We start from the raw sequence: 22,273 nt of genomic DNA on the forward strand, positions 1-22,273 counted from the left end.
TTCCCCAGCCTCTCACCCTAAACCTAACCATCTAAAACAAATACGAAACTTAATGTTTACTCTCAACCAAACTGAAACCCAATTATAACAACCCAGCTATGTTGTAGTTTTTAACCCTCAAAATGATGCTTGACTAAGTGAGGACCAGCCAAAATCACTCACTCTGTTCATTAAAATCTCATTGAGGTTCTCAGAAAGACAGAAGTACTAGAACACACACACAGGTTTGTCTCTCACCATAAACCTTTGCAAACTGTTTTGCAAGAAACTAATTCCATGTAAATTACAAACCTTTTTTAATTGTGTAATTTAAACTTAGGTACCAGTTGTCCAAACACTAGAACAAATGACCTATTTTGAGAAGTGTTTCAGAAGCAAATTTCCAAATTGGTAGTGACATGCCGCCCACTTCGCTCATTACCATATTTGGTCACGTGACGCGCCGCCCCCTTTTGCTCATTGGTCGCGTGACGCACCGCCCATTTTTTCTTATTGGTCGAGTGACACGCCACCCACTTTGCTCGTTAGCATATTTGGTTGCGTGACGCGCCACCCACTTTGCTCATTACCATATTTGGCCATGTGAAGCGCCGCCCCCTTTTGCTAATTGTTCACGTGATGCGCCGCCCCCTTTTGCTCATTGGCCGTGTGACGCCCCGTCCCCTTTTGCTCATGACCATATTTGGCCGTGTGACGCCCCGCCCACTTTGCTCATGACCATTTTGGCCGTTCACATGACGCACCGCCCATTTTTTCTTATTGGTCGCGTGACGCGCCGCCCACTTTGTTCATTACCATATTTGGTCACGTGAGGCGCAGCCCACTTTGCTCATTACCAAATTTGTCACGTGACGCGCCGCCCACTTTGCTCATTACCATAATTGGTTGCGTGAAGCACCGCACCCTTTTGCTCATTGTTCACATGACGCATCGCCCATTTTTTCTTATTGTTCATGTGACGCGCCGCCCACTTTGTGTATTACCATATTTGGTAGCGTGACGCGCCACCCACTTTGCTCATTACCATATTTGGTCACGTGAGGCGCCGCCCACTTTGCTCATTACCATATTTGGTTGCGTGACGCGCTGCCCACTTTTGTCCATTACCATATTTGAGTGTGTGAAGTGCCGCACCCTTTTGCTCATTGTTCACGTGACGTGCCGCCCACTTTGCTCATTACCATATTTGGTCATGTGACGCACCACCCACTTTGCTCGTTACCATATTTGGTTGCGTGACGCGCCACCCACTTTGCTCATTACCATATTTGGTCATGTGAAGCGCCGCCCCCTTTTGCTCATTGTTCACATGACGCACCGCCCATTTTTTCTTATTGGTCGCGTGACGCGCCACCCACTTTGCTCATTACCATATTTGGTCACGTGACGCGCCGCCCACTTTGTTCATTACCATATTTGGTCACGTGAGGCGCCGCCCACTTTGCTCATTACCAAATTTGTCACATGACGCGCCGCCCACTTTGCTCATTACCAAATTTGTCACATGACGCGCTGCCCACTTTGCTCATTACCATATTTGGTTGCGTGAAGCGCCGCACCCTTTTGCTCATTGTTCACGTGACGCCCCGCCCCCTTTTGCTCATTGGTCGCGTGACGCCCCGCCCACTTTGCTTATGACCAAATTTGGCCCTGTGAAGCGCCGCCCCCTTTTTCTCATTGTTCACATGACGCACCGCCCATTTTTTCTTATTGGTCGCGTGAGGCGCCACCCACTTTGTTCATTACCATATTTGGTCACGTGAGGCGCCGCCCACTTTGCTCATTACCAAATTTGTCACGTGACGCGCCGCCCACTTTGCTCATTACCATATTTGGTTGCGTGAAGCGCCGCACCCTTTTGCTCATTGTTCACATGACGCATCGCCCATTTTTTCTTATTGTTCATGTGATGCGCCACCCACTTTGCTCATTACCATATTTGGTCGCGTGACGCGCCGCCCACTTTGTTCATTACCATATTTGGTCACGTGAGGCGCCGCCTACTTTGCTCATTACCAAATTTGTCACGTGACACGCTGCCCACTTTGCTCATTACCATATTTGGTTGCGTGAAGCGCCGCCCCCTTTGGCTCATTGTTCACGTGACGCGCCGCCCCCTTTTGCTCATTGGTCGCGTGACGACCCGCCCACTTTGCTTATGACCAAATTTGGCCGTGTGAAGCGCCGCACCCTTTTGCTCATTGCTCACATGACGCACCGCCCATTTTTTCTTATTGGTCGCGTGACGCGCCACCCACTTTGTTCATTACCAAATTTGTCACGTGACGCGCCGCCCACTTTGCTCATTACCATATTGTTCACGTGACGCGCCGCCCACTTTGCTCATTACCATATTTGGTAGCGTGACGCGCGGCCCACTTTGCTCATTACCATATTTGGTTGCGTGAAGCGCCGCACCCTTTTGCTCATTGTTCACATGACGCATCGCCCATTTTTTCTTATTGTTCATGTGATGCGCCACCCACTTTGCTCATTACCATATTTGGTCGCGTGACGCGCCGCCCACTTTGTTCATTACCATATTTGGTCACGTGAGGCGCCGCTCCCTTTTGCTCATTGGTCGCGTGACGCCCCGCCCACTTTGCTTATGACCAAATTTGGCCGTGTGAAGCGCCGCACCCTTTTGCTCATTGTTCACATGACGCACCGCCCATTTTTTCTTATTGGTCGCGTGACGCGCCACCCACTTTGTTCATTACCATATTTGGTTACATGAGGCGCCGCCCACTTTGCTCATTACCAAATTTGTCACGTGACGCGCCGCCCACTTTGCTCATTACCATATTGTTCACGTGACGCGCCGCCCACTTTGCTCATTACCATATTTGGTTGCGTGAAGCGCCGCACCCTTTTGCTCATTGTTCACATGACGCATCGCCCATTTTTTCTTATTGTTCATGTGACACGCCGCCCACTTTGTGCATTACCATATTTGGCAGCGTGACGCGCCACCCACTTTGCTCATTACCATATTTGGTCGCGTGACGCGCCGCCCACTTTGTTCATTACCATATTTGGTCACGTGAGGCGCCGCCCACTTTGCTCATTACCATATTTGGTTGCGTGAAGCGCCGCCCCCTTTTGCTCATTGGTCGCGTGACGCCCCGCCCACTTTGCTTCTGACCAAATTTGGCCGTGTGAAGCGCCGCACCCTTTTGCTCATTGTTCACATGACGCACCGCCCATTTTTTCTTATTGGTCGCGTGACGCGCCACCCACTTTGTTCATTACCATATTTGGTCACGTGAGGCGCCGCCCACTTTGCTCATTACCAAATTTGTCACGTGACGCGCGGCCCACTTTGCTCATTACCATATTTGGTTGCGTGAAGCGCCGCACCCTTTTGCTCATTGTTCACATGACGCATCGCCCATTTTTTCTTATTGTTCATGTGACGCGCCGCCCACTTTGTGCATTACCATATTTGGTAGCGTGACGCGCTGCCCACTTTGCTCATTACTATATTTGGTCACGTGAGGTGCCCCCCACTTTGCTCATTACCATATTTGGCTGTGTGAAGCAACGCCCCCTTTTGTCCATTACCATATTTGATTGTGTGAAGCGCCGCACCCCTTTGCTCATTGTTCACGTGACGCGCCGCCTACTTTTGCTCATTGCCATATTTGGTCACGTGACACACTCCCCCACTCCCCACTTTGCTCATTACCATATTTGGTCACGTGACCCGCCGCCCACTTTTGCTCAGTACCATATTTGGTGAGTGAAGTGAGTGAATGAAATGTTTTCAAATGTAACAGCCATAGACATTGCTATTCACATTTTCACTCAATTCTTTAATGTGTTAAAGAATATGTAGAAAGGAAATCTTAACTTCAGTTGATGAATCACTACACGTGTGATGTTGTCACAGCACACAGTGTTAGAGATTAAGGTGTCTTATACACAAACAAAGGCTTGGTACATTTGTAATAAGAATTCTAAAGCAAGTTTTTATACTTGGAAGATGCTTCCTCATTCACCGTGAGAGCAAACCGCCAGAGAGAAGGGAAAAAGTGCGAGTCAAACCAAAAAACCTCTGTGTGTGATGCAAGCCCCTCATGACTTCACAGCACAGTATCATAAGACGAATCTGGCGTCGCATTGAAAAATCTATTTTCCTAAATCAGAACAGCAAAACATGAAGTCACAGTTACAAGATAAGAATACACAACAAAGTAAAATGTTTTTGTCATCAAATAAAACGAGAAATTTCAGCGTACTTTCTCATACAGTACACGAGAAGAAGAGAATTATTAAAACCAGCATCATCAAAGATCCTTGCACATCAGACTGTACAGGATGGTTCACACTGCTGAATTAAGAGAACAGGAACACCGTCAAGAATAGGTTTCAAACTTCCACTCTCAGGTGATTCATAGATCAAATCTATGAATTCCTATTTGCATGTCCATACAATGCCCCTGTGTCATTTATCTTCCGTAGAATCCTGATCCCATGACCCCATCATGTAGGTCACTGCAGCCACCAACCTTCAGCACTCATCATCTGCTATTGAAACAGAATAACACGCTGACGTAAAAAAAACAAAAAACCAAAAACAGCTAACCAGTGTGTGTTAAAGTGCATCCTGGATTTGGAAGTTCCTTCTTTAAAAACAGATCAATAAAGTGGCCTGTGTGTCAGTACTAAAGGTTTCAGGGTGCGTTGTGTCAAGGCCTGTGTGCGTATCCTGCTTCATCCGCCAGGTTCAGGATGTAGCCAGCGATGTCGTCCTCTGTAGGCATGTCAGGCATTACCCACGATTCACTGGCAGCCGACACCTGCAGGCGACACATGGGACAGTTTCGGCTTTGACCGCTCCTGCAGGAGGAACGACACAACACCAAGTTACAAACCGCTAAAAACAGAGCTGAATGTAGTTGTTAGTCATCATAGTAACACATCAGATTACCACATTCTCTGGACTATACATTTAAGTTGCAGTTTTCTTTTATCATAGTAACACACCAGATTACCACATTCTCTGGACCTTTTAAGCAATTTATACTCAGTTAGGTATAAATTAAGATATAGAATTTCATGTTCTTTAATGCAAGTTCACACTGACTGACGTGACCAAGTCCCATCACAGATCGAGAAGGTTGTCCATGCCAGAAATCACACACAACATGCAGCAGAGAAATGGACAAAATATGGTGCTTTTTGGTGAGTTTAAAAAGAAAAAAATCCCCAGAGAACATCATAAGAACACTAACAAAATGATAGGAAGACTACTGATGCTCATAGAACAAAAGTTTCTGTGCTGCCTGGACCCCTGAAGTGACTAACCAGTTGAGCGCGGCTGCTGTGAGTGATATTTATTAATGCCACATGATTCAAAAGTATTATAAGTAGTACTAGGATTTCTACTGTCAGCAGCACAAATCCCCCCCTTTGCTTCCTGGTGTCTCTGTGAGCTCACTTCTCGGCAACGTCCTATTCCATGTCGCGGTCTGGAGCAGTGACTACAAATGAGGTGGACCTCTGTGGTAATACTGCTTCATGTGACAGATTTTGGCAAATACATTTGCCCCCAAAATGCAGCTTAAGGTCTGCTGTGACCTATACAGTACATGTTCTTTTCTTCTTCATGATGAATTTTTGGGATGGTGCAACTAACAGTCTGAAAAATCCATAAGCAACGTGGAAGAGAAAAAAATTCAACTCACCATTTATCAATGCACTTCTGGCAAAAACTGTGGGAGCAGGGCAGAATGAGATCGGCTTTCCCATCCATGCATATGCAGCATTCCTCATCATCAGTCAGCTGCTTCACTCTGAACAGCAGAAACACAAACAGAACGTATTTACTATGTACATCACGTGGTCAAAAGGAAGGCATCGAGAGAATATGTGGGATGAAGAATGTTGAAAATGAAATGAGGGACACAGCCAGTGAGGCTGATGGGTGACATGAAGGGGAGCCAGCCCCTGATGCGGAAAGACACACAAAAAAAAACCTATCTCCATGGCACTCTAACGGACCTGCCCATCCACATGCTGGCCTGACAGGAATCAGTGGTGGGCAGCTGGGTGGACGTGCCCTCAGTAGCACCCTCTGCTGACAAGACCTCAGCAGCCTGACTGGTGATGTCCCGATAGAGCTGGATGAACTGGTACAGGTTCATGATGCGGGACGCCTCCAAGATGCCGCTTTCCTTGTTGATCTGGGGTGAAGCAAGTAGTTACTACTTGATGTGCTATGATCAACTTATGACATTAAATAAATATTCATCAGGCATTTAGCAATGAAAGTCCACAAACTTTAAAGTGTGTTTGCCTGTGTTTTCTGTACAACAATCAATGTTGGAAGAAAATTCATGCTCGACCAGAAACCTCTATATAACGTTTTAAATGCTAATATTTAGTTGAAGCGCTGCGCACCACAAGGACCCCCGCGAATGTGGTACATTGGACACTAACCAATCAGTCCAACAGATACAGCAGCTTGTTGATGATATTAAGGAGTATTTCTAACAGTGACTATCATGTTAATCCCACACATATCAACACCACCATTACAAAGTGCCAAACCTCTTCATATTGTGAATGCATGAATTAAAAACAAAACAAAGTTCCGAATAAAATTAATCAATGGTAAATAACAAATATTAGCATTTTACAACAGCTTTTGTAGGTGTCAGATTAATGACATCATCAATTAACAAATTAACTGAAATCTGAAGGTTAAAAAAAAAAAAAACAAACGTAGAAAGAAAAGAATGTTGAAGAACAACAGCGGTCATAAAGGGAGCAGTGTTTAATCGGAATCAGATGCAGAGTCATTCAAATACAAACAATGCCCAACCTTAGCGAGACATGTTGCAGACATCTGAAGTGTCCTCAGACACACTCCATGCACTTAGTGATATCTGATACACATCCAATTGCAAACTGACAGACTGTGATGCAGAGGTGACCAGATGTAAAAAGGCGATACATCCATTCCACCAGCAACAGACAAAGTGGAACTATTTTTCAGTGACTTCACTGCTCCGCAAACATGACCTAATATCCCTGTCAACCACCACCTGCTTGCCAGTGCTTTTTTTTGTTGTCCATTGTGGGCCTACCTTTGTACAGACCACTCTCACTGCCACCTTCCAAAACGCTGTGGCATCAGATCCGGGCTTCACCTCAAACAGCAGGTGCTTCTGCTGTCCTGCTGAAAGCTTGGCCGTCCTAGAAGAAAGGTGAAAGACGGAATGTTGAGCTTTGACTCAAACGTACCGTGATTATATTACATAATGTCGTCATTTAAATGTGACTTACACGTCATTTAATTCGGCAACTCTGGCCAGGAACTCCTCATAGGTGAGGTAACTGCTGTCACGAACAAGACCCACATGTTTGGCCAGCTTGTCGGGGAGACGGGACACAGCATGACCTGAGATCTGCTGACCCATCCTGGGTGCAGAGGTTATCCCAAAACAGCCCACAGCATAAAACTCTGTAACAGAGGCACTGACTTCCATCAGTATTCAATTTCGCAGGCTGCAAGATGACAAGACTTATTACTTTACTGAAAGCGATTACAGTGGCCGTGGTTCCTTTCAAAAACACATATTCAAGATCCTTCATTTCCTTTTAAAATACTAGTTCATTTCACCGCCTCCTGACATAAGCAATTGGATAAACGTGGGATATGTGCATTGCATATATCATTGTCATAACCTCTACAACAGGATTAATGTTGAACACAAAAGTGTTTGTTGAATAGCTTTTGCCCATTTAGCAGCGTTGTTACATCTTTGAGCACCGAAACGTTTGGCAGCAGTATGCTAATGTTGCTGCTGTGCTAAACGCCAAACAGACCGACACGGTTAAACTAGGCAATCCTTGCTATTTTAGGAGGATTTCAGTCTTACACCATACTAGGTCAGTACCTTACCAAATTGTCACGATAAAGAGGAAGCAGGTAAAGTCCACACGCAGACGCAACATAGTTCCTACTTTCTGTTTATGTTGACAAGGTCGCCGATCAATGACGTCATCAGTCATCTAGGCGGGGTTGTTCTTCATGTTCTTCAAGCCAATTCGCCACTCATCCCTTCAATCAGTCAATGTTAACCAATAGCGACGAATGTGTGCTCCGTTCTTTTTCTGGTGGAGATAGAAGCGCAGCTGACAGAAGGCGTGCTGCAGAAAAAGTTCAAGCGTTTTCCCTCATACGCACAGCTCGAGGTATGCGTAAGCTTGGCAGAGACGATCATCGATAATATCCGCGAATCAGAATCCTCTTTATTTGCTGCTTGTTTCATTCATTCCATTCTCAAAATAAACATGATGAATAAGAGCAAGCGCGTGAGTCAATTCCTGCCCAAACGAATGCGGACAGTAACAGAAATATTACTTTACCATGTTGTGGCTGGAACAAGTTGTACTTACCTTGTTTGTCCACTAGATGCAGACGCTGAACCACAAGAAGGTTTGAATACGGCAAGTTCAGTGTAGTATCTGGATGCTTTCACGTTAGAAAGGCCAAGTGAGGTGAACAACGAGCCTCACCTGAGATGGGCTACACACGCAAATATTGGGAAATGAAGACTGCCGCCCGCATCACCATCCATCATTGAACTGTGTCTATAGCTGTCAGTGTCAGCATTCATCACCATGTTTTTTATTCGTGAGAGCTCCTGGTTTCTTACTGCCTCTAAGGGACAGTAGAGACCAACTATAACGAAGCTCCTCAGCGCACCAACGATTGTTTCAGTTTGAAGTGTAGCACATGGTTTTCAGATGACTGACCAAATGATAGGAAAATGAGACAAAGAATTGAAAAAAAAAAGGTAATCAGTCAATTAGAATGAATCAGTTCAATATTTGTTCCATGAAAATGAAAAATTCCATGAATTTATTGCGACATTTCATCCTCGTATTTATTTGCATTTCTTGGCTTCACTGCTTCTAGCATGTGTATGTCTGTGTTGGAAGTTTTGTCCAATCAGATTTCATCCTCTGTGAGTTGCTATGCCTGTCCCATCTGTCCAGGACCTCAGACCCAGGAGTGCCTCTGTACCACCCATGTTTCCATCCTCTGTTTCTAAGGTCAACTTTCAGAGTTTAAATTGTAGCAACAGTTCTGTAATGATCTGATCTCAACAAAAAGTGTGGGTTGAGATCCGATTAGTTAGTTAGAACATAGTTAGCACATCCTTGGAAAGAGCTCCCAGCTTTTACCCTCCATGTCAGTGGTGAAGGACCGTGGAAAGAAGGAAAAAAACAGAGGTCATCTCCACAATGAATTTTAATTTAACTAATATCAATTCATAAAAAAATATAAATAATCAGGAATTCCAAAACCTGACTAATGCTTTAATGACCATAACCTTCAACAGTATTCACGAGTAACTCCGTAAGTGTAGTTTTGTTTCACACGACAGGTTGCTATTCCATGTTTCTATAGAGGGTTTTCACAACGCGTCATCAAACCCGGAAGCCGCCATGTGGGAGATATTCACTGCTCTCAGCACAGAGTAGCACTGAAGGTGATTCTCCGAGCGTTTCCTTGAAAAAATGGCGAATTACGGTCCTCCAAAAGTTATTCCAAATCAAGGAGAAAAATGCCAGAAGTTATCGGAAGAAAGGAGGCGCTTGTGGTTAGCGAAGCTGAACCAGGACCTTCGTGGCAAAACTGTGCATAACTTCCGAATATTCTGCAAAAAATATATCGTAAATGGATATTAATTTGCACAGAACTTTTATCAGAACATATTTATTGATGCCGACACACGCAGTTTTCAGAACTTTCCCTTAAAAAGCTATCTCACACACACACAAAAGTACTAGAGCGCAAACTAAAATAGCACACAAACTCAAAATGAAAGGTGAAAATATTTAAATACGTCACATTCTCATATACGGTGCAAATGTCGTCGATGACTTGGTATAACCGTTCAAGCTCAACTCTTCCAAGTGTCGCGTATTTTCGTGTTCGTTAAGTCCCTCTCTGTATGTCCTGTCACTCCCAATTCGTTTTGACCAGCCTTTCTGTTTTGTTTTGCATTTTCCCATTGCACTCCATTCACAGTGTATGGGGGTGTTTACAAAGAGTATCTCAAACATGGCGGCCTACGGGTTGGATGACACGGTGATGATGCAGTGAAAACCCTCTATATCATCACCATTAGCTTTGCGCAATAATGTTGCTTTCCACCAGGATAAAGGAAGAGAAGAACCATATAGAAGCGCTGAATCTTTCTGTGACCAAAGCACAGGTTTAGTGTCTTACCTCAGGACCATAAAATCATGCTGCAGGTAAACTTATTTGGACGAGAGTTTTAATTCCTTTCACCTTCAAAGCTATTGGTTCCTGTTTAGCAACACAAATCCAATCCGTTCTTTTAATGCTCATATTACAATGGAGTGCACCATGGTTGAAGGAACACAATCTTAAACTCAAAAACAGGACTAAATCAAAATTGACGGGACAGCATCTGTTTCTATTTCCAGTTCTAAAATCACTGACTGTCTGGTTCAGGTGCGTGCTGAACAGCCCTCCCCTGTCTGGTCTCACCTGGCCTGCAGATTACACTCCCACCTGTTTCCAATCACACCCCACTCCCTCATGTTTTTAACTCTCTTACCAGCTCATTATTCTGCAGTAATTCCACGTCTTCTCTCCACATCTCTGATCCTCACCTGTCTCGACACCTCCTCTAGTCTGACAGATCCTGTATTCTTCTGCCTGTCTCTGATCTCCCGTGTCTTGACCTTGGACTGAATAAATAGACTTTGTGAACTGAATTTGAGATGACAGAGCCTGAAAGTAAAATAACAGCAATATTTCACTGACAGGTTATCTTTGAGCGCAAGGAGGTAAGTAACACTGGCAATGAATTCCTTTTCCTGTTAAAAGAGAGTTGGACAACCGGACATGAGGGTGTTCATGGTTAGTTTGATCAACCCAAAGTCAAAGTTGATCTGCAAACAGCCCTTAACACTGGAACACAGATCACACAAGTCATCATGGCAGTATGTGAAACAGTGTCACTTTTCCTAACATTAATGACTGTTTATGCAGAATGTTTATGAATGTTGTAGCACACCTGATCGATGCAAAACAGACTTCAACGTAACAAAAAAAATGAAATATAAAAATATAGTTTCAGGTGTTTAGAAGTTGGACACTGAAAGTTTAAAGAGTGAAGGTGATCATCCAATGTACTGCTTGTGAGCTGGTTAGGTTCACACTGTATGTCGCCCTGGTAACTGACACTAAGGTACACTGATCCTGTGTCATGAAGCTGAAAAAATACAGAGTTTCTGCTCACTTCCAGGAAACCAACTCAAGCTTTTCACTTAACCTTTTCTGACTTGACCCCAGGTCTAGTTCTATTGTAGGGAAATGGCCACTCTACCGCTTCAATTTCCCTACATATTTTATTTCTCAAGTGTTGTACTTATTTAGTAGGGATGCCAATCACCGCGGACCACCGATACCGATCACATGGATTGACAATGAATTTGTAATCAAAATGATGAGACGCTCTGTGTGCATGATGTGAAAACATGAACCATTAAATCATTTTAACTTGTTTGACATGTTTTAATATACCACTTCAAGAAGGCAAAAAATAGGGAAAAAAAACCTTGCAGAATGTTGCAACTATTCTGTGAAGAGGACAACTGAAAAACATTTAATTTGATGTGAGACGTCGCAGTCTGGTGAGTCTCTTGAGACTTTGCTATGTCTGTGAAATATTTACGTACTGTAGCAGGACTGAATGTTTCCACCTCAGCTCAGACGTTTTCAAAAGCTCCCGACTCTGACGCATACGGTCATTTCTGTCTGTCGTTTCTCTGCATAAACGACACCTGAGAAAGGCTGCTCATCTCGCTCAGTGAAATTAATGATTATTTCTTGGGCAATTAGCTTAGCGTTCTGAATGTCACGCTCGAACCGGCGGGTGTTGCTAACCGTTAGGTGCGCTAACAGCCTGCTGCTAAGGAACCAGCGGTCTAACTTTCATGAGGGCAGAAAACTCTGTGCTCCGTCAAATGCTGCAGCTTTAAATTGCATGTTTAATTTGAACGCGAATCTCTGCATTTTCAACATTTTCCCGTGATGCAAACTTTTAATGACAGATTGAAAATATCTTCACGGCAGACTTCAGCTTCACGTCTGCTGCCGAGTGAGCAGCGGGTTGGGAGGAGCGGACACACCACAACCAGCGGGGTTTCATCAGAGAGCTGGCTGTCACATGTGATCGGTTGTTGTGATCGGCAATCCGGTCACGATGAAATCCGCCGATCACGATCAGTGACTCCTATTATTTACAAAAAAAAACATCTTAATAACTCACTTACCAAACACTCGCCTCCCTCGTAAACACTGTGCTAAATGCTCCAGCTGCATACCACTGCTGCTGTCAAGCATCATTCACTATGCTGCTACAAAGCCAAATATTTCAATGTTTTATAATTTCAGATCGATATATCATCGCTTAACAGGTAAACAATGTATACAATTATATTCATAATTATGATAAAAACTAAATCATAATACTTTTATGTGCATTTGTCAGAGGCCCATTCATACATACAACATAATAAAACATACATACATCCAAGGGTTTTATAGATTGTACATTCTTTTATTATAACATATCTGAAAAATCACGTGGCCCACTGAGCCCAAGAAAATATGGATCTTATTTACTTCCATAAAGTCTCCCACAGCACTTACACAGCAAATGCATTCATCAATAAAGAAGATATGTGACTTGAAAAATATCTCCTGCAACTATGTGAGCTGACTGACGGGCTGTGTGGTCCATAAACTGATAGTTCTGATGATCAGCCACTCTGACTGACTGGCCGTGATCACAATGCGCACACACTCAATGTCAAAACCAATCTTGTGGTCCACATTGTTCACCTCAATTTTCCCACCCTTGAATTCTCCCAGTGTGATGTACGAGCCGCACTGTCGTCCCTGTTTGGTCTCCACAGATTTCTGTCCCACTTCCAGGGCTCCATGATGGAGGATGTCGCTCTGACGGTCCTCTGTACCTGTGACGATTGTAATCCTACGGATTTTGGTAGATTTATTGAAAATAATGACAAAGAAGTCTCCAGTACTTGGAGGTTTGCCCCAGAAGTACTCGTCGATGATGCTGCTGTAGGCCTTGGTGGCCTCATAGCTCTCAAAGACCTTGATGTTGGTGTATAGTCTGGCAGGAGGGTTGTCAGGAAGGTCCACAGAGTCCTCCTCAAAGTCATCGTCCTTCAGCTTGTTCTCAGCTCCTTTGTAAGATGAATAGTAGCCCATGTGCTGGAACAACGAGGGCTTGAAGCGGATCACGTCCTTCTGGGCCAGCAGACCCCTGAAATGGATGAGCAGCCAGTCGCAGGGCATTTCCTGGTAGAACATGAGCAGGAAGTGGGCCAGACGAGGCAGGTCCTTGGAGTGGTAGAGCTTCCCGATGTAGCCCAGCTTAGAGAACTCCAGCATGACCCAGTAAGAACCTTCCCGTGAGGTGATCACCTTCTTCAGCGCGGTCAGAAAGTTCCTGGAGCAGCGCACGTCATCTTCCAACATCATGTAGTAGTGAGACAGGTTGGTGCAGAAGTTGAGGAGGAAAGCGTAGTCCACGTTCTGTTTGGAGCGGAAGCGAACTCTGTCGTCTGGGTCGTTGTAGTTCCTCTTCAGTCCTTCCAGAGAAGGATAGAACTCCTCTGGAGCCTGGATCACCAGGAGACGCCCCGCAATGATGTGGTGACCAAACTTCCGGGTGATTTCCTGGACCAGGTTCTCACACCAGACCAGGTCAAAGTCCGCCAGGTGGACCACAACCACAATCTCATTCAGCTCCTCATAATTGGACTGATCAAAGATGGACTTGATGGTCTCCAGAAGGTAGTTCCCTCGTCGCCTCTTCACAGACGACAGTCCGATGGTGAGGAACTCTGTCGGCACAGAACAGTGCAGTAAGTGTATTGGACCCAATACAGAAGGATTCCTTTTGGAGATCGTATAGATTCGGTGGACACCGTATAATTAAAACCATCACTGCGATCTGTAATACAGTGTTACGGATAAACAAAAATCATAGGTAATGGATTGGATTTTGGGATGAATTGGATTTTTTTTCCTAGTTACACTCTCTAATGCCTGACATTACAGTGGTCATCATGCAAGTTGTCACTAATGTCCGCCTGGTCGATTTGAGCAACAGCAGGGGATGACGACATGCAGTGTTGCATCCTACTGGGCCAGGTTCATATCACAACGTGTGTTGAACGTTCACACCAAACACAACTTAGTGACACTTGCTACACTACGCCCACCAGAGTAGATGGAAGTTTCCAGCCACTCAAGCAACTTCTCCCGGATCAAGTTGTGTTCAAAAAAGTAGGTCAACCTGCTGAGAGGTGGGGCTAAGTAGGTGGGGAGTCACAAGAGGCAGAAATGTAAACGCTTCACAAAGACTATAGACTTATTATTAGAAACAAAACAAAACCAAAAAAAAAGACTTGGACCTCTGTGCATGTATCATGAAATCTCTGCTGTGATTGGTTAATGTGCCACAACTTATCGTTGAAATTCAGATTTTTAAACTTCACTGCTTGATGTAATGCTGGCAAATCCTTTCTGAAATGCGTTTCCTGAAGCACACTGTAGCTATGACCCGGTCGCCCTAAATGGGTCCCATCATACTCACCCTTCAACAGTGGCTTTACATGTAAATCAGCCACTTTGGCCAGTTCACCTTTGAGTTCATTGACTGAATGTACAGTGGCCGTGCTCCTGCTTTTTGAGCAGCTTACTTATATAAATGCTTCACAAGTATATTGAGAAAAACAAATTACAAAACAGAGGTCAAATATAAAACAATAATAAAAAACACACATTTTGTATTACAAATAATTGAAATTAGGAAAATGTGTTTTAAAAAGTGTTACTTCTAGGTCATCTTTAAATTTCAAAATTCCTTGAGGTGCACCAGAATGGACGCACCAATGGGGTCTGACTGACTCATGAGGGTATATTAGTTTTGATGCTCTGTAGAGCAGTCATCTTATAGTAAAGTTGTTGACCACAGAAGGCAACAGAAGAAGAAGAGGAAGACGAAAGTTAAACATACTCACTTTTTCGAGGCAGAGGAATCCCTGCGAGGTATCTGTAAGTCACGTTGATGGTCCCAGAGAAATTGGAAAGATCTCTGAAGGTGTGGATGTATCTGTTCCCGGGATGCATCAGTGAGTCCCCCAGTTGTCGTTTCTCTGCCTCCTGAGCCATTCGGAGAACAGACTTTGAATGCAAAGCTTCAACTGGAAATCAACATTGTTTGCTCAGGTTCCGTCAAGGATCCGCCTCAACATCCCAGCGGCACACCTGCTGCCTCCATCTGCTACCTCAGTCCAGCCTGCTCATCACTCATCATACAGTTTGTCCTGGAAGTCTCGGCACTCTGTCCTAAATCTCAACAACTCCACCAGCCTCATCCCCTGACCTCCAGTCTCCAGATTGTCTGTCAGATTGTTCTGACAGTATGATGGCGGCCATATTCCAATCATAAGTGCTATTACTAGAATGCAGAGCTAATTCAGAAAACAGTGATCAAAGCTTGCATATGACTCATCATGCATCACATGATATGCTTTAATGCAGCGCCAATGTAGCATTTTATGTGTGAATGTCAGTTTCAGGCAGCTGGTGACCTTCAATTCCTATCAGTAATAAACATGTAAATCTTCTGCGCCTGGTGGCTTCAGTGTTATGAAATGTAGTTTCGCGAGATACAAAATTTGGAAATGCTCCATAAATCACAGTAAGATTTATTTTACAGTGATGGACACCATTTACTGAATTGCACCACATTTTTTTTAAATCCAGAGTTGTAAATCAAGTGTACAATATTTCCAACTGGAGAAATATAAATCATTATCGCGTCATATCTTAGTGGCTAAAACTGACCAGCATGTATCCACCATCCATGTAAAGATTGAAGAAGAGCAGGAAGGTGATAAGGACGCCAAGCAGGGGGAACATGGATCGCTTCCTGAAGCACCTCATCTTGTCCATGAACTTCCACTGGGGCCTGGTGGTCATGTTGCTCACTGCAAGACATCACAGATGTGTCACTGCTGCTGCAATCAATTGACTGGTCACTGAGCTGCTGCGGCCGCCATGGTGTAGGTCGCGCAACAATTCTCACACGGACCTAAAAAAATGTCCTGTCAGATGGGAACAGGCAAAAAAACAGAAGAGGTGGCTTTAAGAACACAGCATGCAACTGAATAAATCAACTGGTAGATGACTTTTGTGACAAAATGTGTTCTGGGAATGGAACAATAGTTAAGACAGGGATCTCAAACCGGCCCTCAAAGGGCCCAAGTGGGTGCAGGTTTTAGTATCATCCGATTGTAACAGGTCTGTCAATCAAGACAACGCCTTCAACCGGTCAATTATCAACCGATAGACCCGCACCCACTGTAGCTGTTTGAAGAGCGGTTTGACACCCCTGACTGAAGTCAAGGGTTAGGATCCATTCCCAGTCTGGTTACCTCTTTTTTTGCCGACTTAAGTCATTGTTCATCTGATTGTATGCTGTGTTATATACATTGTAAGTGAGCTGAGACATGCTTTCTATGAGGTGTAACGTGTTCTTCATACGGCAGGGAAGGTATGAATGATTTTATTTTTATGCCAATCACTAAAAATGGTGATGATAGATTTTCCTATAGAACTGAAGATACTTTTCAAGGTACTGCTTTGTGAATTTTCCTTCCTCTCGTTCTATTAAGTATCAAGAATGAAGTTTAAAAAGGTTTTGAACAGAAAGAGATAACCTTTGGGACAAACTCCCTTCACCGCTGATCCTCAGGTAGCGGGTTCTCATAAAGGCACGGCTGTGAGAAGCAGCTGTCGCCATGGTGTCAGGAACAGGCCGCTCTACACGATTGTCCAATAACTCAATAAACAACTTAATATTCATTGTTTTTGTTCTACTGTCGAATGGAAAAAACATCTGCCCGTGAAGCAAATCTCTTGCTGTTATTGTCTGCAAAATGAAGAACCTGAGCCTTCGAAGGTGAGTGGAGACACAGCAACAGCTGTGATAAATGTTATTAAATTCCTTTCCACGGGCACACAGGTGCTGTTCTTTTTAAGGAAGCTAAATTTGATACTGAGACAATGAACAAAGGAACAACAGCCGTGCGGCTTTCCTGAATGAGAAAGTAAGAAATTGGATTTTTATTTGCCTTCCTCTCTGAATGTAAAAAAAACAAACAAATATTTATATGGAAATGGATTTGGTCTGAATAAACAAGCGGCCTTCGTTGACGCCGTTTGCTTGAATTGAAAATGCAGAAGGAACTTATCAGGCTGTTTGCTCTCGGAGCTCGTTCCCGACTGAAGTCATTTCAGATTAGAGGCAGTAAAATAGCAGCAGGTAGAAGTGAATGTCAATGAGTTTCAATTTGGTACATTAAAGATGCACTCCGGTTTAAAGGGTTCTTCTTGAGGAGGACTATAAGAGCAAAAGTGAAATGATGCCAGATTCTGCGGCCGATCTTGGTTTTTGGAGCAGGTAAATTAAAGAGACCCTGTGGGACCAGACATAAAGTAGATGTGGACCCTCTTTTAGCACTAAGATCTAAACTTCTGGTGAAGTTCGGCTTTTATTAAAGAAATAAATCATGTTTTTCCTCTGAACTTGGTCACACTTTGAATCCGCAATCTTTCTACCATTGCTTGATTATGGCGACGCCCTCTACATGAATGTGTTGACAATACGTCTCCAGGCCTTCAACATGGTTCGATATTGTGCTCGGAGTTTGGTCCCTCACGCTGCATGCCTTACGCACCACAGTGAACGGAACAGCAAAGCGATTCACGTCCGAGAGATACAGTCTGGATGACGGTGATTTACTGGGCTTTCCTTGGCCTGCGTCCATCTTATCGAAGGGCTGTCCATCAAAGAGCTAATGCCCTTCCTTCTTGGGACTTGGTTCCTGTCCTCGGGTTCAGACTGAGCTGGATAAAAGAGCATCCAGTTTTACAGCTCCGTCTGCATGAAACTGACCAGACTGACGTGAAACTTAAGCTCAGTATCGGACCACAACAATAATTAGGGTTGAAAAATGTATGTCACTCCCACAAAAGCCTATTTTAAGGCTTGGAACGCATTATTTCTTTTTCCATTAATTGTAATGGGAAAAATTCAGATTTCGAACAAAAAACAAAAAATCAAAAATGTTTTATGAACACAACATAATTAATTTTAAACATTTACATTAATGTTTAAGGTTTAGAGTTAAGTAGATTTCAAGTTTTCAAGGCAAGGGAGAAGAAGTAATTTTCCTACCATCATTTTACAGAGCAAAAGTGATTCTAGAATACAGTTTTCTATTAAAGTCATAATTTGCCGTCATTGTTTTGGAAACATATATTATTAATCACACATCAGGCAGTGAAACAACTCTTTTGTAAACAGCAGACCTGATTGTGCCAGAGGTCAAACTGAATCTGCTGGTATAGTTATTAAAGTTTATAACTTAAATTCCATAACAGTGACCTTCAGCAAGTCATTTAATCCACATTAAGTGGCTTCTCACCACTGGGTGGAAGAACTGGGAGCCTGTCTGTGAGAGAAGTGCTGGCTCAGCAAATCCATCTCAGAGCACATTAAAACCACTAAAATGGATGGGAGACTTGTTGTTATGGTGGTCCATTGAAATGGAAATCATTTCACCTCAAAGCTTTGACTTGATATTTGATGTGAAACTGCAGACCTCAGACTGAAATGTCTTCTACTCCTGCATGCAATTCTCACCCGCAGGTCACCTTCACCTCTGCACCATTAATACTTTTTCAAAAATGTATCTCGACAACTGTCGGTTTGAAATCCTAAACTTTTCTAAAAAATCCAGAAGAACTCCGGGCTAGCCAGGCCTGGACTGTCTGACATTGTTGAACGTCCCAGAACTTCACGGTGAGTTAGCCACTGCATATAAGCTAAAGTTAGAATTAACTGTGACAGCTAGTGCTGTATCTAGAGCTGTTCAACATAAGATGTTATTGCAAGTCTCTCAGTCCAGCCATTATCTGCGTACGTTTTGAGAGCAGACTTGTTTTTATTCTTTCACTGTGTCACCTTGCCAAAATAAAAGGAGACTGAGTCAGTGATGAAAGCGCTCTTTGACACCAATAATGTTAATGGCCCTACAGTCAAACAGTTCCTTGCTTAGTTTTAGCGCAAATGATGGCGGAACCGACATGTGCCAGAGAATCCCTGTTAAGTGCTGCTAATGGCTTTTTCAAGTCGTCGCTTCTGGTTTATGAACTTCACACAGGCTGAAGGGATTTAATTGAAAATACACAGCAGACACGACTCAGACGGCACTGTTATTCTCCATCGCGTCCCCACGGAGGAATGTGGGTCAAAGCGCAGACTGCTTGAAAGCTAATCATTCATCACACTGACTTCCTCCAGGACCACAAAGGACTTTCCAGAGGTAGATATTTGCTGGCCTTGTACTGAGGTACTGAGTGTCATCTTAAATTTCCTGTCTCAGACAGATTCAAGGAGCCGTATGTGTTCACTGGTTGGTAGGTTTATAGCCTTTAAGAGATAAGATGTGTCAGGTAGGAAGCCAAAATTACCTACATTTAGGTTTAAAAAACAATGTCATTGCGATGTGCGCATCTTCCTTCTTGAGACGTTACAGCTTTTATTTAGCTTCATTTACGTAGCACTGACAAATCTCTGTCCCTGTGAGCTGCGGAACCGTCAGCTCTCAGGGGTCCCCTTCCCACGCTGCTCATGCCGGTGAGGGAAGAACAGTTGAGTCTGCGAGAGGCGAGTTAAAAAAAAAACTCACAGAAAATCAGAAATATGGAACTATTTTAGATTTCAAACAGATCCTATTGATCAAAAGATGCAATGGTGCTGACTGTGCCTCGCTGTTACACCCTGTGGTAAACATGACAAATCTTTTTGGTCCCCTGACTCACTGTCACTGAGTGTGACATGACAATGCAAATACAATTTGAGGAACAAATGATGACTCAAGGTGCCTTGGCAGTCGTAACAAAAAATGGTGCACCAATATCACTGTTTCATGGGAGAGAAAAAAAAAAAAAGCTGCGCTTGTCATGCAGCGTGAGGAGCACCACATTTGGGGTGTGGGATGCGTGAGGCCAGGGCTCACTGGGAGACAGAACCACATGATGAAGCTCTCTTCACTGGATGTCCTCGTCGTGAGACAGGTTAGTTTTACCCTACTGATGATGTGTTGTCGCAATGCCACGTACTGACATTCAGTCTGAACTGGATGTCCTCCTTAGTGACCGTGACTAAAACGCACAGCCGTTTGATGGGCTTTAAATAGTAAATGACACATTGTATTGCATTGGACGTGCGGCCAAAGTGTTAGTATGCGAGGCTAAAGGTTACCTTTTTCGTCAGTATAGGATGCAAAAAGCAATTTTCCCAACGTCAATATATGATGCCATGGGGGTGAGGATCTGTTGACTGTTGTGAATGTAAAGGATCTGGCTAAGGGCCGGAACTCCCAGAATTGTTCTTCATTCAGCTCCTCTTCAATCATAATGCTTCATACATTCAAATATTACGCATGGAAAATGAGTGAAGTTATTTCGAGGTGTCAGCAAATTGAAAGTGTAATGCAAGCTCGAGCAGTGGGGAGTTATACGGCGGCTGTTTGGACTCAAGCCCAAACCCCCTAATAGTACTCATCAGTGTTGTGTCCAAAGGCAAAAGACGTTTTAAAGGCATAAATGTATCTTCTATAGTATATAATTGTCTACTAAGAAGGGAATTCTCAATTTGGGGCCAATAAAGTCAGTTACCTGGACATGCCAGCCAAACATCAAGTGTACATCAGACCAGGAAGTGGGATAGACACATGCTTGGCAAACCAACTGCTTTCTAAGAAACATCCGCGTGTGGTAGAAAGTACCATCGAATCGGTCATTTGAGCTTTCATTTACTCATTAAAAAGCTCCAAAAGATCTGATCACAACTGCACGGCACATTCCACAAGCGGGCACATTTGGTACCTAAACCGGAAAAATTATGGAGGGAATGGGATGGTAGGAAAATGACTTTAGCCATGGTTCTTGACATGATTCAGGTTTGTGAATCCTCTATGAAAAGTGCTTGACGCTACTCTGCTGGTTTGCTAAGCAAAGCTATGACACAAAGACAGTGAATGATCACAAGATCATTTTGTATGTGGCTACATGGGAAGAATCCATTCAAGCTTGGATAATATGACTAAAAATAAAGTTGATCCCAGAGACTTTGGATGACTGACAAGTGATAAGGTAATGTTACAGCAAGTAAACAGTTAAAAGGTACAAATCCATCACTGATCAGGGCAAAGTCCTGGATCTTCTTCAATCTTCATCCGCCCCAGACACTGGCTACTTGTATCAGAGTGCGCCCCATGATGTCCCAACATAGTTACAAGAGCACGCAGGGCGCATTCCCTAATTCAAGAGAGTGAAACCAGGAAAGTAAAAAGGCAAAACAGCCCAACAGGATGATTTGATCTAAGGTAGGTTGGTTTCTGTTGTAGATTTGTGGGCAGAACATTATGCAGGCATAATTGTTTGCATAATTATTCGATGTACGAGTCGTTATGTATGAATAATTAAAAGAGCAAATGTTCAGCATAAATGAGTTGCACACAAATGTGTACTTGGTGCGTGCAACAGTCTTGCCAGGCTTTAATTAACTTAACCCTTCCTGTATACAGTGCGTACAGTAGGCCTGCCCTGGTCGCAGCCGCGCCACATGTAACCTGGCGTCATCATGGAAGGAAATGATTGTAGAAGACCATTCCTCTCATTTAAAGTAGCTTTTTAGCACTCATAATGATAATGGTAATGAGTCATAACGGTAATGAGCCTTGTCTCCAACTACAAAGCTGTTTGCTAAACAGTATTGCTCATTTCCCCAGCTCAATATCAACCCTAGAGAACCCAAGTGTGAGTGGAGCGTGGCAAGAAAAGTGCTTTCCAGCACCACTGATAGTGTTTGAGAATTATTTTGACTTGAGCATGATCAATACTGCCACTGCAGAATGATGAATATTTAACCATCACTGCTTACTTCAAATTAGATTTACACAGAAGCCATTGTTCATATTTTAACTACAGAAAACAGGAAGTCTGATTTATGCACTTATGCATTTATGATGAAGGAGACGCAGATTAGAATCTTTGGAGGGTCTAAGCACGGTGCGTCAAACGTACCTGGGAAATTAAATAAAC

General features: G+C 43.6%; 2 protein-coding genes across 2 annotated transcripts in view; both read right to left on the minus strand.

The window, feature by feature from the left end:
• Positions 1–3,376: 3,376 nt before the first annotated feature.
• rnf141 (ring finger protein 141) lies at positions 3,377–8,008 on the minus strand. The gene is made up of 6 exons (XM_053885539.1): positions 7,913–8,008; positions 7,294–7,471; positions 7,095–7,203; positions 6,007–6,188; positions 5,691–5,798; positions 3,377–4,842 (listed from the first exon to the last, which is right to left on the minus strand). Exons 2-6 carry the CDS (start codon positions 7,425–7,427, stop codon positions 4,692–4,694), a joined length of 684 nt encoding a protein of 227 aa, XP_053741514.1. The 5' UTR covers positions 7,428–7,471; positions 7,913–8,008; the 3' UTR covers positions 3,377–4,691.
• Positions 8,009–12,327: 4,319 nt separating this feature from the next.
• The window catches only part of LOC128771185 (alpha-1,3-mannosyl-glycoprotein 4-beta-N-acetylglucosaminyltransferase C-like), a 47,937-nt gene continuing 37,991 nt past the window's right edge, over positions 12,328–22,273 (minus strand). The window contains exons 3-5 of the mRNA XM_053886417.1: positions 15,944–16,086; positions 15,115–15,256; positions 12,328–13,932 (exon numbers count right to left, since the gene is read on the minus strand). Of these exons, the coding sequence (XP_053742392.1) occupies positions 12,767–13,932; positions 15,115–15,256; positions 15,944–16,078 (1,443 nt within the window). The 5' untranslated portion in view covers positions 16,079–16,086 and the 3' untranslated portion in view covers positions 12,328–12,766. The remainder of the gene's footprint in view (positions 13,933–15,114; positions 15,257–15,943; positions 16,087–22,273) is intronic.

This window comes from Synchiropus splendidus, chromosome 14 (assembly GCF_027744825.2).
Source record: "Synchiropus splendidus isolate RoL2022-P1 chromosome 14, RoL_Sspl_1.0, whole genome shotgun sequence".
Taxonomy (NCBI): domain Eukaryota; kingdom Metazoa; phylum Chordata; class Actinopteri; order Syngnathiformes; family Callionymidae; genus Synchiropus; species Synchiropus splendidus.

What these genes read in the sequence shown, in the direction of transcription:
- rnf141 (XM_053885539.1), bottom strand. Translation starts at nt 7,427, where the DNA reads ATGGGTCAGCAGATCTCAGGTCATGCTGTGTCCCGTCTCCCCGACAAG. An exon ending in TGAGAGTGGTCTGTACAAAG is followed by an intron (nt 6,189 to 7,094) that starts GTAGGCCCACAA and finishes GCTTCACCCCAG; the next exon opens with ATCAACAAGGAAAGCGGCAT. An exon ending in GCCAGCATGTGGATGGGCAG is followed by an intron (nt 5,799 to 6,006) that starts GTCCGTTAGAGT and finishes TCTGCTGTTCAG; the next exon opens with AGTGAAGCAGCTGACTGATG.